General features: G+C 43.5%; 1 protein-coding gene across 1 annotated transcript; it reads right to left on the bottom strand.

The window, feature by feature from the left end:
* Positions 1-6,279: 6,279 nt before the first annotated feature.
* On the bottom strand, positions 6,280-10,430 carry LOC106561588 (sal-like protein 1). The gene is made up of 2 exons (XM_014125690.3): positions 7,229-10,430; positions 6,280-6,791 (listed from the first exon to the last, which is right to left on the bottom strand). Exons 1-2 carry the CDS (start codon positions 10,406-10,408, stop codon positions 6,366-6,368), a joined length of 3,606 nt encoding a protein of 1,201 aa, XP_013981165.2. The 5' UTR covers positions 10,409-10,430; the 3' UTR covers positions 6,280-6,365.
* Between the last annotated feature and the right edge of the window lie 667 nt (positions 10,431-11,097).

An 11,097-nucleotide genomic window follows, 5' to 3' on the forward strand; every position in this document is an offset into this window, starting at 1 on the left:
AATGGTGTGATTCGTTGATAATGGAAGAAGAAGGGATCATATAGTATGACTGATGACAGATGCATCAACACAGTGCTATTTGTCACTGTTAACTAACTAAATCCACACAATGCGGTTTTATGGATTCAGGCAGTGACTGATAAATACATACCTGTATAAAATCAAGCAGACTTGAAAGATTATGTTAACATTAAGTGTCAGTTATGAGGCCCCAGCCTTTACTAATGGACGACAAGAGAAATGTCTGGATGGAAGAACAGATTCATTTATTAAAGATTTCATACATGAGGTTATTTGTAGAAAAATGCAAATTGCAGCTAACAGAAAACATTTACAAAAAAGTAGCCCACCAAGTAATTTTAAATAACTGATTATTATTAGTATGGAATCACCCTTCTAGTCATACATTCAATAAAGTAATACTTTTAAGGCTTAATGAAGCCACAATAAACCTTCATAGACCCGTAATGCCTGTAAAGATGACATTCACAAGTTGCAGTTAATTTGAAGTGGGGCCTATAACTCTATTCAGATAATAACGCAATTCTTGTCATGTTCAAATTGAGAGGCTATACAGTACTAGGCGACGGAACTAAGCCAGCTATGAGCGTTGAGCTATCAGAAGGTTGACAAATATGGACCAGGCTAAAGCTGCCTGCTGCCAACCTCGCTCTAGAAACACAGGCATAAACAGTGCCAGCCCGACCGGCGGGTCACCATGAAACAGTTGACCCATGCAAGTTTATGATCAGAAATGATCTGTGCAATAGGCACGTCAGATAGAAACAAAAGCATAAGAACAATGTTGACAACGCTCTGGTTCGGGGAGGGGGGGGGTTCGATTTTCACCCTGCCGGAGATTTGGCAGGTCTTCTGTTATTGAATATTTCCATTGTTACTGCAACAAAAGTGTGATGATCACTGTTCAAATGCTTACAAAGGAAATGCCATCTTGCAAACAGCATGCTGACCTCTGCAGTTTTGAAGTGAAATATGCAATGATTAGAAAGGCACGTTTGTTTTCCTGCGATGAGTTTAAAAAGTACACTGTTGAGTTCATTGTGTGCCGCTTCTGAAACCCCCACCTGCCTTACTCCTCTGTCTGTTCCTCTTCAATGTATTCTGAAAAACACTGAAAATATATAAAAATACACTGGAAACCTGGACAGAGGTATAATCACTTTGGAATGTATTCTGACACTCCAGTCCAGAGTATTCTATGGTTCTATTGTGAAATGAGTCAACACCAAGGACATTATTCCACTGTGAAGCACATACACTCACTCACACCCACACAAACCATTCATTTGTAAGATTGATATCACCAGAGATATTTTCTGCGGTGTCAGACTCACATTCAAAAGATTATAACATGTGAACTAGTTAACCAACTGTTTTGACTTTATCTGTTATTTATTGGCAAGTCAAGGGAAAACTCAGTCTGACAATCAATACATATTGTTGAAAACCTTTCAGCTTGCCAGTATCTAATTTCTCACAAAGAGAACATTCAAATTCTACAAATTTTAACATGGCTTATGACTTAAATTAGTTATATCTCAAGTGATAACACACTTGAACAAATTGTAGTGTGTGTGTGTGTGTGTGTGTGTGTGTGTGTGTGTGTGTGTGTGTGTGTGTGTGTGTGTGTGTGTGTGTGTGTGTGTGTGTGTGTGTGTGTGTGTGTGTGTGTGTGTGTGTGTGTCTGTGTGTGTGTGTGTGTGTCTGTGTGTGTGTGTGTGTGTGTGTGTGTGTGTGTGTGTGTGTGTGTGTGTGTGTGTGTGTGTGTGTGTCCCCGCATGCGTGTGACTGATTCATCTTTGTCTCTATCAGATATATATCTTTGAAAAGCTTCAGACCAACTGGCCGTTGTTTAGGGCTCTGCGATGGTTCATTCCAGTTGATTACTCATGTTCTAATGCTAATGATAGAAGGCTGGTTTAAGGTTTCAGCCCTGTCAGCTGGTCAGTGGGACTGTGACATATGTGCAATAGGTTGTGACAGTGGCACAGGGAGATTTGATATGTGGGATGAATGTGGTTACTGTCAATGGACATTTTAGTGGCCATTATTAGTCAGAGGTGTTGTGCATTTCGTTAAGCTTTGCACTGGGATCCTGCTACAGCCATAAAGGCTGCATAGATGACTCAATGGGGTAGTGTTTCACAACCAGTGGAAAGTCAGACTGGTGGTGCATTTTATATCAGGTTTACTCCCTAGTGTAGAACAGGAGACAACAGCCCTGGCTCAAATCTTCATTTGGTGAGTTATTGTATCAACATGAAAATATTCAAACAGAAAAAGTTTCAGAATTTATTGAAAACGTGAAATTAAACTTGCAGCAATGTTTGAAAAACCAAAGCCAAAATACGGTCATTGGTCTTCGTTTAAACACTGACAAATTGACAATATGATAGCAAGACAATGTTGAGTCCACGTGTCAAGATAACCACACATAATATCCTGAGGTGATCCCGAGTGACTGACATCGCACTGTCTCCAATTTAACAGTGACATGGTGTAGTACACAACAGGAAAGACAACAAGTCACTTTGAAAATTCATCTGCTTTAGGGTAGCATGTCTGCATTAGCTGTTACCTGGAAAGTGATATGTCATATCAAATGAACACAGAGTATCTTCAGCAGAGGGCATCAGATGCGGGTGTGCAAGCACACACACACACCTGAATGCTGAATGTGGTGACCATACACCTCAGGACAGAAACAGGGGCATCTAGAAAGGGCATCTAGAAGGACAATACTTCAAAGCTATATCCCATCTCAATCTTTAAATTGTATTTTGAGGTGCAGCTTTACCGTTAACCTGTATATCAATTGTTACTGAACAGGGGAAACGAGATAAGTGTCCACAGCATATCATAGAAAAGATTCTACAACCACTGAGGTACAGAAGTTGTGAAATAATATTGTTCTATATTGGCCACTCATTTTCTGAAAACCAATGGCAAAGTGATTTACAATATATTACAGCACCTTAAGTAACAGTTTACAGTTGATCTACATGTACAATATATGTTGCCTCCTTATTTTGTATTGAACATTGTTATTACATACTATTCATATATTGTTGTTGTGAGAAATATCAAACTAGCACGAATTACAATAGAACATAGATATTGACACACATAAATTATCTATCCATGTATTTTACAAAGATATGACAAGATACTGTATGTTACAAGTTGAATTCCTCTTCAATAACATCAACACCTCACCGATAAAAAAAAAACATAATTACAGGTTATAGGATTTTAATTTGATCACTCTTTTGTTGCTGAGAAATTTCCTGCTCAGCAGGAAACGCAAACTTGTAGTGTATTCAAGGTTTTAAAATGCTTCTAAAGGTTGTAATTTCCACTTTAAAATGTCAGACTTTTTAAAAATGTTTTATTTAATTTATTTAACCTTTATTTAACTAGGAAAGTCAGTTAAGAACAAATTCTTATCTACACTGACAGCCTACCAAAAGGCAAAAGGCCTCCTGCGGGGACGGGGGACGGGATTAAAAATCTAAATCAACATGACTACATAAAGAGTGACCTAAGACAACAACATAGCATGGCAGCAACACATGACAACACAGCATGGTAGCAACACAACATGACAACAACATGGTAGCAACACATGGCAGCAGCACAGGTTACAAACATAGAGACAACAATACATCACTCAAAGCAGCCACAACTGTCAGTAAGAGTGTCCATGATTGAGTCTTTGAATGAAAAGACTGAGATAAAACTGTCCAGTTTGAGTGTTTGCTGCAGCTTGTTCCAGTCGCTAGCTGCAGTGAACTGAAAAGACGAGCGACCCAGGGATGTGTGTGCTTTGGGGACCTTTAACAGTATGTGACTGGCAGAACGGGTGTTGTATATGGAGGATGAGGGCTGCAGTAGATGTCTCAGATAGGGGGGAGTGAGGCCTAAGAGGGTTTTATAAATAAGCATCAACCAGTGGGTCTTGCGACGGGTATACAGAGATGACCAGTTTACAGAAGAGTATAGAGTGCAGTGGTGTGTCCTATAAGGAGCATTGGTGGCAAATCTGATGGCCGAATGGTAAAGAACATCTAGCCGCTCGAGAGCACCCTTACCTGCCGATCTATAAATTACGTCTCCATAATCTAGCATGGGAGGATGGTCATCTGAATCTAGGTTAGTTTGGCAGCTGGGGTGAAAGAGGAGAGATTACGATAGAGGAAACCAAGTCTAGATTTAACTTTAGCCTGCAGCTTTGATATGTGCTGAGAGAAGGACAATGTACCATCTAGCCATACTCCCAAGTACTTGTATGAGGTGACTACCTCAAGCTCTAAACCCTAAGTGGTAGTAATCACACCTGTGGGGAGAGGGGCATTCTTCTTACCAAACCACATGACCTTTGTTTTGGCGGTGTTCAGAACAAGGTTAAGGGTAGAGAAAGCTTGTTCGACACTAAGAAAGCTTTGTTGTGGAGCGTTTAACACAAAATACGGGGAGGGGCCAACTGAGTATAATACTGTATCATCTGCATATAAATGGATGAGAGAGCTACCTACTGCCTGAGCTATGTTGTTGATGTAAATTGAGAAGAGCGTGGAGCCTAGGATCTAGCCTTGGGGTACTCCCTTGGTGACAGGCAGTGGCTGAGACAGCAGATGTTCTGACTTTATATATTGCATTCTTTGAGAGAGGTATTTAGCAAACCAGGCTAAAGACCCCTCAGAGACACCAATACTCCTTAGCCGGGCCACAAGAATGGAATGGTCTACCATATCAAAAGCTTTGGCCAAGTCAATAGCAGCACAACATTGCTTATAATCAAGGGTAATGCTGACATCATTGAAGATCTTTAAGGTTGCAGTGACACATTCATAACCTGAGCGGAAACCAGATTGTATACCAGAGAGAAGACTATAGACATCAAGAAAGCCAGTCAGATGATTATTGCCAGGTTTTTCCAACACTTTGATAAACAGGGCAAAATAGAAATAGGCCTATAACAGTTAGGATCAGCTTGATCTCCCCCTTTAAATAAAGGACGAACCGTGGCTGCCTTCCAAGCAATGGGAACCTCCCCAGAGAGGAGAGGCAGGTTAAAAAGGTCAGAGATAGGCTTGGCGATTATAGGGGCAGCAACCTTAAAGAAGAAAGGGTCTAAACCATCTGACCCAGATGTTTTTTGGGGGTCAAGTTTAAGGAGCTTCTTTAGCACCTTGGACTCAGTGACCGCCTGCAGGCAGAAGCTTTGTAGCGGGGCGGGGCGGGGAAAAAAGAGGGAGGAGCATCAGGGCTAGTCACATTAGAAGGGGTGGGAGATGAGGAAATGTTGAACGTGCAAGGAGGCATGGCTGAGTCAAATAGGAATCCTGACTTAATGAAGTGGTGATTAAAAAGCTCAGCCATGTGCTTCTTGTCAGTAACAACCACATCATCAACTTTAAGGGACATGGGCAGCTGTAAGGAGGAGGGTTTATTCTCCAGGTCGTTAACCGTTTTCCAGAACTTCTTGAGGTTAGACCCACAGAGAGAGAACTGCTGCTTAAAGTAACTAACTTTGGCCTTCCAGAATGCCAGAAGGCTGTGTTTGTTAACAATATCACTGAAAATATAAAAAAAGAAGGTCCAATCGTCTTCGATAGAGGGGATCAAGCTGATTCTGTACCAGGACAGGTCATGATGGAAGTTTTTTAGCAAGCGTCTATGACAAATTAGGACAGGTCGTTTCACTGAGCAGCCATTACGAACACAGGCTGTAAAACAGTGACCACTAAGGTCATTACAGAAAACACCCAACTGATACCTATCAGGATTATTTGTGAGGATAACATCAAGGAGAGTAGCCTTTTCTGGGTGTTTGGAGTCATACCTTGTGGGATTGGTAATAAACTGAGAAAGATGTAGGGAGTCCCATTGCTTGAGGACTTGGTCAGGTTGTTTAAGCATGTCCCAGTTAAGGTCACCTAGCAGGACAAATTCAGACTTAGTGTAAGGGGCCAGGAGAGAGCTTAGGCCAGGTAGGGTACAGGCCGGTGCTGATGAAGGTTGATAACACCAAGCAACAGTTAACGAAGAGCTATTTGAAACGTTTTTGCCCTATCAACCCCTACAAAAAATGTTCATTAATTATAATCCACATAATAATTCACATTTCCTGTCGCTGCAGGAAGCAAACTGGCTCAAATTAAGACCCTACATCTGTACACAAGCAGTAGGCTACTCTACCCATGTAAATAGGTAATACAAATAGTCCAACTCTAATAAGCACACTGAAAAGCAAGGAGACTTTCCAAGCCACTTGACTCCAAATAAGGTTATTATCATTTATATACAAACTCCTAAAAACTCTAAGATAATATTCAGTCTCTTTAATTTGTAATCATTTCCTTCCTCTCTTCTATCAAACGAGTGAAACAGAAATGAGTCGCTCTTTTGGTATCATCTTTACCAGGCAGCGCAAGAGCAGCATTGTGTTCTGTATGGTGCAATTTGTCCCGACCAACATTTACGTCCCCTATGGGTGAGCTGGCCCCATGCCCCATTGGTCCAGAGAGGTAAGGCCCACCTCCGACTGAGATATCATTGGTCCTCATGGCCAGGTTCTTAGAGAAGGAGTCTGTACAGTGGTTCCAGATAAAAAAGGAGTCTCCATTACTGGACCTAATGTCTGGCCTCTGGGGAGGCTCTGGTAGCTTCACAGGATGAGTTCCCATAAACATCAATGGTCCGTCCACAGACAGTCTGCGTCCTCGCCTGGTGGGGGTGCTACACCACATGTGAGTTCCCATATGGACCTACATGTGGAAGAGAGCAATGGTGAGTCACACTCCTTTTATGAAGACAAATGGTTCGATATCCTACATTTCTCGTGGACAGAGTACGTAACATAAATGGTATCGTAACATCTGTCAGAAGACTAACAAGCAACAGTTGTTCCGGTGAACTGGTTTTTCGCCACTGATTAGTTGGAAAAATCAAGATTTAGCAGGTGTGAGCATGTTTTGAAATTCGGAACCGGAGGGGACATTTGGCCCATAGACTTGAATCGAGTAACTGGCGCAAGATTTCCGTTCTGGGTTTTCGAAATTATATATACTGAATTAATAAAAAATTAAAATAACTGAACTTTGCATTATTTTATATCAAGTGTCCATCTCTTTCAAAGTTTTCACATTTTGTTTCTTGACAATCTCTCTAAACCCTATCTCATAAATGTAAAAGTGGAATGTACCTTCAGATTTCCTTTGGTGGTGAATGCCCGACCACAGACAGTGCAGGCAAATGGCTTCTCCCCAGTGTGAGTCCTCTCGTGGATTTGCAGGGCACTAGAAGAAGAGAAGGTTTTCCCACAAGTGTGGCAGTAATGCTGCTTGGGGGTCCGTCGAGGTGGCGGGGTGGCAAGCGCTGGGGAGGAAGAGGCAGAGGACGTCCTCATACTCAAACTGCCTAGAAGATCCCTTGGTACCCCATAGCGGGCACTACCCAGGAAACTGTTTACTTCTGTCTTGATCATTTGGGAGCTCAGAGGATGTACAGAGTTGTTGGGGCTGGAGGCAAGGCTGGGAGTGGTGGGCTCAAACAACTGGGATGGCAGGTCCCTCATCTGATGTGTTAGCATGTGCTGCTTGAGGTTCCCCTTGGTGGAAAACCCTCTGTTGCACGCTGTACAAATAAATGGTCTCTCCCTGGTATGGCTTCGATAATGGATGTCCAAGGCACTTTGGCAGGCAAAGGTCTTACCACAAATATCACATTCAGTGTTCTTGAATATGCCTAGTTGTTCACGGAAAGTATAGACCATGTTAGTGGGATCCTTCAGTGGGTTTAAAGATTTTAGGTGGTCAAGGGACACCAGTGGACCAGTGCCAGTGAACTGCAGAAGGTTTGGATTGATATGTGCCTGGGATAAAGCTTTCTGGTACATTTCCTCAAAGCTTGTGGGGCTAGAACATACTGGAACAGTCTTGCTTTGGGAAAGAGACTGCTTGTCAACGGTATTCTCAGAAACAGCAAGGCTCCCACCACTTCGGTCCCCTCCAAGAGATGACGAGTCATAGACCTGCTGATCCTCTTTAGCCATTCCCTTCGTCTTAAACCAGTTGACCTGCTTCTCCTTCACTGGCCTATGATAGTTAGTTGTCCTTTCGGCATCAGAGGAGCCTGCTTCTGTACTATCAGATGGAGAGGAAGACATGCTGCCGGATGAGGAGTTATTAAACCTAGTCATGCCTGCGATCCCACTGTCATTGAAGTCTATATCATCAGAAGGGTTCTCCAACTCTTCTAATTTCCTCTCATCTATTGAACCTCCATCAGACTCCATTGACATTGGGTAGTTCTGTTCAGAGAGAGGGGTGTTGGGAATCTGGCAACCCATATGCATACGGATGTGCTGCTGAAGGACAATAGCATTAGTGAACTTCCTCTGGCAGATAGGGCAGGAGTGGTGGACCCTCAGTGGCGGCGTAGTGCGATGAACCGCATGGTGCGTCTTCAGGTTCCCTTTGGTGGAGAACGCCCGTCCGCACACTTTACATCTGAAGGGCCGCTCTCCTGTGTGGGTGCGGTAGTGCATCTTGAGGGCGCTCTGACAACTGAGTATGCGGTTGCAAATGACGCACTCATTGGGGTCTGTCACCTTCTTGTCAATGTTCTCAACCAGCTGCTGGAGTTTCAAGGTCTCTGATGTCTGCATGGGATCAAGGACTCCTCCTCTGAAGGGATGTTTGGTCTTGAACTGTTCCAACTTGATGGGATTTGTGCTGATGGAAGTGACATTGGTGGATACATAGTCAGCTGATCTTTCTGTTGTGGAGCTCATCTTCGAGCTAAAGGTCAAGGGAGGTTTAACATTGTCTGTTTTCAGATTCATGGTGGGGAAGGTTGGGACTTTTCCAGCCTGTATCAAGTCTACACTCTTGGTAGACTTTACTGCACTAGATGAATCATGTACAACCGGACTGGAATATGCAGTTATTGAAACAGGCTGCTCCTCTTTCTTGATGAGAAAGGGTAAGTTGGGTGATCCAGTTTGGAGCAACAGGCCTACAGAAGTTGTCAAGGTGGCTAGGGATGGTTTATTATCTTGCCAGCATGTAACTGGTTTTTCTGGTGGCATAGACATGCCATAAGGGATTCCTGTGCTGGTTGGGATGTTGTCCAGGTGTTCTGGAACAGGGTAAGGGTTCATTTGGATATGGGGGAACCTCTCTTTGTGCCGCTGGAAGTGTACCTTCAAGTTTCCACGGGTGGAGAAACGATTCCCGCAGATGTTGCACTTGTATGGCCTCTCCCCAGTGTGGGATCGCAAATGGATCTGTAAGGCACTGTCACTCCCAAAAACCTTAGAGCAAAACCTGCATTTATGTTTAAAGAAAGCCTCTTTGGAGGAACTTTTGGGTTTGAAAGAAGTCACATTGGGTGGTTTTCCTTTCCTTTGTTCGGCTAACGCCTTTAAGGCATTCAGGTCCTGCACAATTGTGCCAATGCTTGGTCCAGCGCTAGAGACTGTTTGATTGCTGGGTGGTGGCTGAGGTAGACATGGTGTATTTGATCGGTTTAGCGAGCTACTTGTGCCAAGTACCGGTGAGTTCTTTATGGTTTGGGCTGAAAAATGTAGTTGAGGGTACAGACCGCTAGCATGAGTGTACTTCTTTCTAGAGTGGGGCTTGCTAACTGCTGAAGCTATGTGTTTACTTATACTTTGTAGGGGTTCAGTGCTAGAGTGCACAATACTCCTTCCAAAGGGGCTCTGTGGTAATTGTACTTTTGCAGTTAATAGTTTAAAGTGTCCGATGCTGGCAGACTGGCTGACGAGACTCTGGGCTAACCCAGCAGCTGCAGCTAGCTGCTGGGAGAGATGGGAACTGAGGGTTATCAACTGGCTGGCCTGCGTTGATGCTAGACTAACCTGAGGGCAGCTGATGGGTGTTTGTGTCAGTGTCTCTGATACCTCAGACCTCTGGGAAGCAAATAGTAAGACCTGGTGACGAATCTGATCAATCAGCTGTAGCTGGTGGATCTGATGCAGCTGCAAGGCCAGGAGTTGTTCCATCAGAGATGAGATGGCCATCTTACTGCTGCCACTGCTGCCGGTGTCCGATCGGCTCTGCTGGGGAAACTGGGCCACAGCCACTTTAGTGCTCTCTAGGTTTTCAATGATGACATTGCTGTTGAACCATGAGAATGTCCCCTTATGTTCCAACAGATCGCTGCCAGGTTGAGGTAATGAAATTGGGAGAACTGAGGTACATGAAACAATGTCAGTCATGCTGTCAGCACTGCTTTTCCGGCTGCTACTGATGCTACTGGGGCTATCTAGCCGGCAATGGCTATTCTTAGTTCTGGAAACATTAATGGATTCTTCCTTCACTTCTGACTTCTCCTCCGACAGATCACCGCACTCTTCCATTTCAGAGTTGTTGACTGTTTCACCTGGTTCCACTGCTTTACGAGGCGACAAGGCTAGATGGAACATTTCAGCAGACGACACTGGATCTTCATTATCATTGATGATCAGGACTAACTGATTGGGAGAGCAATCCCTGACATGTAGTTCCAGATCTGATAGTTCAACAAACTCAGCACAGCATCTGCTGCAGACATGAGTACAAGAGACCGCTAAACTGTCGTGTGTGCCCCCTGAAACAGACAAGAAGGAGGCAAAGGTTATTTATATATATATACAGTACCAGTAAAACATTTGGACACACCTACTCATTCAAGGGTTTTTCTTTATTTTTACTATTTTCTACATTGTAGAATAATAGTGAAGACATCAAAACTATGAAATAACACATATGGAATCATGTAACACATTTTTTTTTAAGTTGCCACCCTTTGCCCTGATGACAGCTTCACACACTTTTGGCATTCTCTCAACCAGCTTCATGAGGAATGCTTTTCCAACAGTCTTTAAGGAGTTCACACATATGCTGAGCACTTGTTGGCTGCTTTTCTTTCACTCTGCGGTCCAACTCATCCCAAACCATCTCAATTGGGTTGAGGTTGGGTGATTGTGGAGGCCAGGTCATCTGATGCAGCACTCCATCACTTTCATTCTTGGTCAAATAGCCCTTACACAGCCTGGAGGTGTGTTGG

Source organism: Salmo salar, chromosome 10 (genome assembly GCF_965601325.2).
Source record: "Salmo salar chromosome 10, fSalSal1, whole genome shotgun sequence".
NCBI lineage: Eukaryota > Metazoa > Chordata > Actinopteri > Salmoniformes > Salmonidae > Salmo > Salmo salar.

Coding starts and splice junctions, on each gene's coding strand:
- LOC106561588 (XM_014125690.3), bottom strand. CDS start 10,408: ATGGAAGAGTGCGGTGATCTGTCGGAGGAGAAGTCAGAAGTGAAGGAA. Junction 6,792..7,228: donor CCACCAAAGGAAATCTGAAG/GTACATTCCACT, acceptor TTCCACATGTAG/GTCCATATGGGAACTCACAT.